The following is a 5,044-nucleotide window of genomic DNA, read 5'->3' on the forward strand; positions in this document are numbered from 1 at the left end:
CTCCCCCGCAGCCCTGTGTCTGCACATGATTGAATTTATGAGTTGTACTAACTCTCCACTGAATAGCAAGCAGCTCGGCCAAGACGCTGCGATCGACGAAATGCCACGGTTCCCCGCTTAGGCATCGTCCCAGGATTTCCGCTGTGCTACGCGTAAGTCTCCCATTTCTTCGTGACAGCATTCTGTAGTTTTCTTAGTGTCGACTTGCGTTCGAGACATCAACAACCAGTTACTAATTCCACTGCAAACTTAATTCCTCAATTCTCCATAGATACTCTTTCTCTAGCATCAATTCTGGCGCATATCCCTATGTGGCGTTCACCTGGCCTGTGTCACCCGGAAACTATCGACCTCACATTCGAGCATGATATAGAACGAGAATTCGCAGAACATACCGCTCGCTATGATGACATCGTCAACTATTCTCCGAGGCATCACGCCGAGACGGTCCTTCGAGACAAGGTTGGCATTCGCACCGATTGCGCTTGGAGTGAGTAAGTGCGGCTCATCCATGGTCATTGAGTTGATCCTTCTCGCTAGCCTTTTTTGAGGGCATGTAGAATTTCCTCGATTGGAGTGCGGTGGTTTTCCTTCGCCATGATCGCGTAGCGGCTTGGCGCATTGGATGGAGGAGCCTTCGGAGGATGTTTCTGGGAAACGCTGAACATTTTAGGTCTATTAACAGCAGAGGCACCAATCCGCAAAGGATCATTTAACTCCTATGCCGCTTTCCAACGAAGGATGATGGACTACCGGACCAGTTCAGTCGGTAACATCCTATCTCGTTGGCTAGTGAACTCCCATATCCTTGTAGACTTTCCCTCGCTCTTACACATGGGTTTACGAGTATCCGGAGCTTGAGAGGTGCAATATTGTGGTTGTAACGTTGTTGAGCTTCGAATTGTCAAACACCTGCTTGTTTTCCTAGTAGCGGAATGCTGTCTGACTCTAGGGAGTAACATGCGCATTCTCAGTGACGAAACTGCATGAATTAACATTCCACCTTGTGCGTTGCTACACTAGAGTCAGCAATAGTACCCAACGAAACCAGTTGTATCCCAGGTCCCCGATCATGTTGCCTGCGTCGTAGCAAAAGCACTCTGGATAGGTATCCCGCACAAGCACCCCGTCCTTCATGAATATGTCCATGATGTGCGCTATCTTCGCCTGTCCCAGATGACGCAGAAGGACCCTCGTGTAGGATAGACCCGAAGAGGAAGTGTTGGATGACAGGAAGTTTGCCTAGTACCTCCGCTGCGTACACTTCCATCATTCCTGCGCTGACCTTTTCCCATGCTTTTATCTGTGCAAAGTATTTGAGAAAGGCAAATGCGGCACTTGAGTGTTGAGTAAGTGGGAATGCGGAAGACCACTTGCAGCTGAAACGTCGTCTAACATATGAGAGTGTCATCGGAGAGACGCAGCTTTTATCTGAAACACTGGTTAGAACCACGACCGCCGGTGATACATACAAGGACAGGCAGACGGAATTGATAAACTTGACACAAGCAAGGTACATATAGTCGTTCGCAAGCTCGTCAACAGGCTCGTTATCGTGGATCGCTTTTGGCCGGAGCTACTTGTGTCCTGCACATGGCCGATCAGCGTCGAACGAAACGCCCGGACGGCAACGCATACGGACATACCTCTTTGCTAAGCATATCCAAACAGGAATGGCAGAAGGGGTAGTCTTCGTCGACCGGAGATTGTGCATCACCTGGATATAAGTAAGGTGCCTTCTTTAAGCGATGCATTCCCCTCCAGCCACGGCAGCGGAACTCACTGCCAGAACGCCAGAATGACCAACGCAATCCGATCTTTCTCGCTAACAACAACAACTCGTTCTAAATACATGGGAATGGCATAAGAATCTATCTGAACGACGAGTCGTTCGCACTCACAGCCAACATGAAAAGTTTAGCTCCATTCCGCTTCCATAATTGATCTGTTCGCAGTTGCTCGAGGTGCTGGTGTCGTTCGCGAGGACATAGTTGGTTCTTGCCCTCTCTCATCAGGTAGACATTCTCGCAGCATAGCATACCTTCACGCGCCTTGATAGACGCACCACTTGTTTTTGCATCTACATCCTTTTTCATTTGTCGCTTTCTCCTTCTCGGCTCTCTTCCTATGCTTGTCTCGAAGGATGGCACGTTGTTTTCTTTGTCCTTCCAACAAATCATTTCCCTGCTCGTCTCCATCAATCTTACGCAACTCCACCATACGATCATGAAGCTTTTCCCTAAGCACTGATTACCGCTCTCGGTGGGAGGCATCTGTCGATCGTTCCCCACTTTCCTTCGCCATGTAGTTGCATCGCGTAATCCCATTCATCGTCGTCCTCACTCTCATCTCCAGAGTCGAAATGTGATGAATCCACAGGCGTTTTCACTTGTCTGCTGTTCTAGAATTTTCGAGCTGAACAGCAGCTGCAAGTTGAAGCTAAGGTCCATGGTAGACGCAGAGTCTGCTGGATCGAGCTGCACAAAATGACGCCCATGAGCCAAACCTAGCATTACAACGTAGAAAAATTCAGCATACATCCATACCTTTCGTGCCGTGCCGTCCTGTATTTGCTACCTAGAGAAATAAGAGTACTAGCACGAAAAATGTCATCACGAGGTATGGCGGCACTTGTGCACTCCCTGCATTGAGGTATTTGACGAAATAGTGTTACGGAGGGCCGCCATGAGTTTCGATGGAGACGCGAGGGTCGTCGGCTGGTGTTCGTCGCGTCGATGGACTCGCCAGTTCTGAATGGGTGCTCTGCTGTCCCGGAACGGAACTTGCGAACCCGGATTCGATGATCATGCCGAGATTCGGAATGACACCTGTCTGCACACTGGGATCCACGTCTGCGATGTCTGAGGTGCGCGACGTCGTCCGATAGAGAAGCCATGCTTTGGTCACTGTTGTCAAGTGCTCGAGAGAAGATGACACCGTCCCCGTCCTTCACGCGATGCATGCTGGGGGAGCTGATGTCTTCGAAGTTGACGTTCCGTTCTTCAGTCCCATCGCAGCGTTCAAGAAACTATCCCTGCGACTCCGTTCATTGCAAATCCTAAAGGGAACACATTAGAACGCTCCTCAAAGTAAAGTCGAGTATGCAACGATTCTCGGAGCAATCGCCTTACGGCCCTGGTACCTCTAATCAGTGGGTCAAGTACGAGACTGCATAGGGCTGTTAGTGCTCATTGACCTGTGCAGATTATACATCCCTATCCTAAATTTTATACCGCCAAGACACGCAGGCAGGGCACTTGCGATGCTGGAGCTAACAGATTCGTCATGGAAGACCTCCAGTCTGAAGAGGCATCTAGTTTTCGCAGGAAATGCACCGTAGCTGGGTGAGTGTAGGTCATGGCATCTGGGCGCCAAAGCAAACTGATTGATTGCCCATAGCCTCGTCCCTCGCGTGGCACTGTTGACGTCGATGCGCCGGCTTCCTGTCTCATATAAGGTTTGCTTTTATGCAAGCTCGACGTTACCGGAGTACCCATGTCGCCTTTCTGAGATGGGCACCACTGAGCCTTCCATTAAAGGGTTCATGGCCAGCGAACTTCTCGATGCCATCGTTCATATCCGCAATTCACTTTGACGCCGTCGTCGTCAAGAGTCGCATAGTCTTCCTGCCCGGCCGGTCCAGTTCTTCACCTGCCCTTGCAAGCTGTACTTTGCAGAGAGCCTGACCGACTCTGCCAATAGTGCACCAATCTGGCTGAAAAGAGGGGATCTGTAGGTGTCCACCAATCGCGCAGTACAACTGATCCGATCTGATGCTGTTGCAGCAACCGCACAGGGTCACATCAAGTCAATCACGCGGTCAGCCAGGTGCGTGCGTCTTAAAACATATCACATTATCACAGATATGGGTGCTGGGGCAGCAGATCCGACCGTGTGTGCCCGTTTTGGTCTATATGCATGCCGAGAATGCAAGGGGACAAGTTCTGAACATTAACATTTCCCGTACGCGGATGCTTGTTGCCAAGGTGCCCGATTCGGCATCATGCAAATCAATCAACGTACTGAATTCGATGTGCTTAGGTTGTACCCGTCGAGATTGACTCGAAAACCCTGAAGGAGGCTGTTAACGACGCAATGAGACATTGGGATGCGAACCTTGCAACAACCCACTTCCTCAACGGATCCCTCATGATACCAATACAAATACCAGTACAACATTCTATTGTTCATACTGTACCTGGTGTGTAGAATACAAAGTAAGTGGCAACAATAAAGTGCATATGTATCAACACTAGGAAATGTATTTGAAACATTCCTGCCATTTATTTCCATGGACCATTTCACTCAAGTCCAGCTGCACACAATCATTAGGAATGATTAATTTTGTATGCATTGAATAGAATGGGGTCTGCAAAGATGCAGGTATCCATAAAAGCAGTCTTCCCTGTTGGGCCCCTGATCCAGCCATCAGGGTGCAACAAGAATGGTTGAGTTATCTCCTCCAATGTGCAGTCATTAAGAAATTGGCCACTGTCAGGCAATGCATATGATGAGACTCAAGAAAAGCAAATAGGATGTGTCCCATGAATCTGAGTGGCTGTCAGAATAAAGTCAGAAACTGTAACAGCATAAATACAGATAGCTGTAAATAATGGACTCACCATTAACATGCAACATGGTAGGAGGACCATTCCCACCTCCTGAGATCCCAACAGCTTCACCCATTGAGCCAGAGATAATCATATTGGGATCAGAGGAGAATGCAACTGAGTGGGCATCCTGAGTATGCCCCTTCAGAGGGGTGCCAATCTGATCTCCACTCCTTGCATCCCAGACCCTCACAGTCTTGTCCTCTGAGCCTGAGAGAATCCTGTTGCCATCAAGGGTGAATGCAACTGAGGTGACCCAATTACTATGCCCCTTCAGAAGGCTGCCAATCTGATCTCCATTTTCTGCATCCCAGACCCTCAGTGTTGTCCCAAGAGCCTGAGACAATCCTGTTGCCATCAGGGGAGAATGCAACTGAGGTGACATTTGAGGCATGCCCCTGTAGGGCAAGCTGCACAGCTGGCCAGTCCTGCAG

The 5,044-nt window shown here is 49.3% G+C and overlaps 3 protein-coding genes across 3 annotated transcripts; 1 reads left to right on the plus strand and 2 right to left on the minus strand.

Moving 5' to 3' along the window:
• Positions 1 to 1,174: 1,174 nt before the first annotated feature.
• Positions 1,175 to 1,576, minus strand: F5J12DRAFT_703286 (serine/threonine-protein phosphatase 2A activator-like protein; the record flags this gene model as incomplete). The annotated part of the gene is made up of 2 exons (XM_051740532.1): positions 1,175 to 1,303; positions 1,439 to 1,576. Coding segments are annotated over 2 exons (267 nt in total), but the record flags the coding sequence as incomplete, so codon positions are not given.
• On the minus strand, positions 1,552 to 2,645 carry F5J12DRAFT_287784 (uncharacterized protein). The gene is made up of 5 exons (XM_051738747.1): positions 2,547 to 2,645; positions 1,898 to 2,477; positions 1,784 to 1,844; positions 1,647 to 1,717; positions 1,552 to 1,587 (listed from the first exon to the last, which is right to left on the minus strand). The coding sequence occupies exons 2-4, from the start codon at positions 2,325 to 2,327 to the stop codon at positions 1,714 to 1,716; spliced, it is 495 nt and encodes a 164-aa protein (XP_051597469.1). The 5' UTR covers positions 2,328 to 2,477; positions 2,547 to 2,645; the 3' UTR covers positions 1,552 to 1,587; positions 1,647 to 1,713.
• Positions 2,646 to 3,672: 1,027 nt separating this feature from the next.
• On the plus strand, positions 3,673 to 4,303 carry F5J12DRAFT_287904 (uncharacterized protein). Its single transcript, XM_051738748.1, has 2 exons — positions 3,673 to 3,986; positions 4,042 to 4,303. Exons 1-2 carry the CDS (start codon positions 3,774 to 3,776, stop codon positions 4,207 to 4,209), a joined length of 381 nt encoding a protein of 126 aa, XP_051597470.1. The 5' UTR covers positions 3,673 to 3,773; the 3' UTR covers positions 4,210 to 4,303.
• The last annotated feature ends 741 nt before the right edge of the window (positions 4,304 to 5,044 follow it).

This window comes from Pisolithus orientalis (genome assembly GCF_024613125.1).
Source record: "Pisolithus orientalis strain OTSU chromosome Unknown F5J12scaffold_29, whole genome shotgun sequence".
Lineage (NCBI taxonomy): Eukaryota > Fungi > Basidiomycota > Agaricomycetes > Boletales > Pisolithaceae > Pisolithus > Pisolithus orientalis.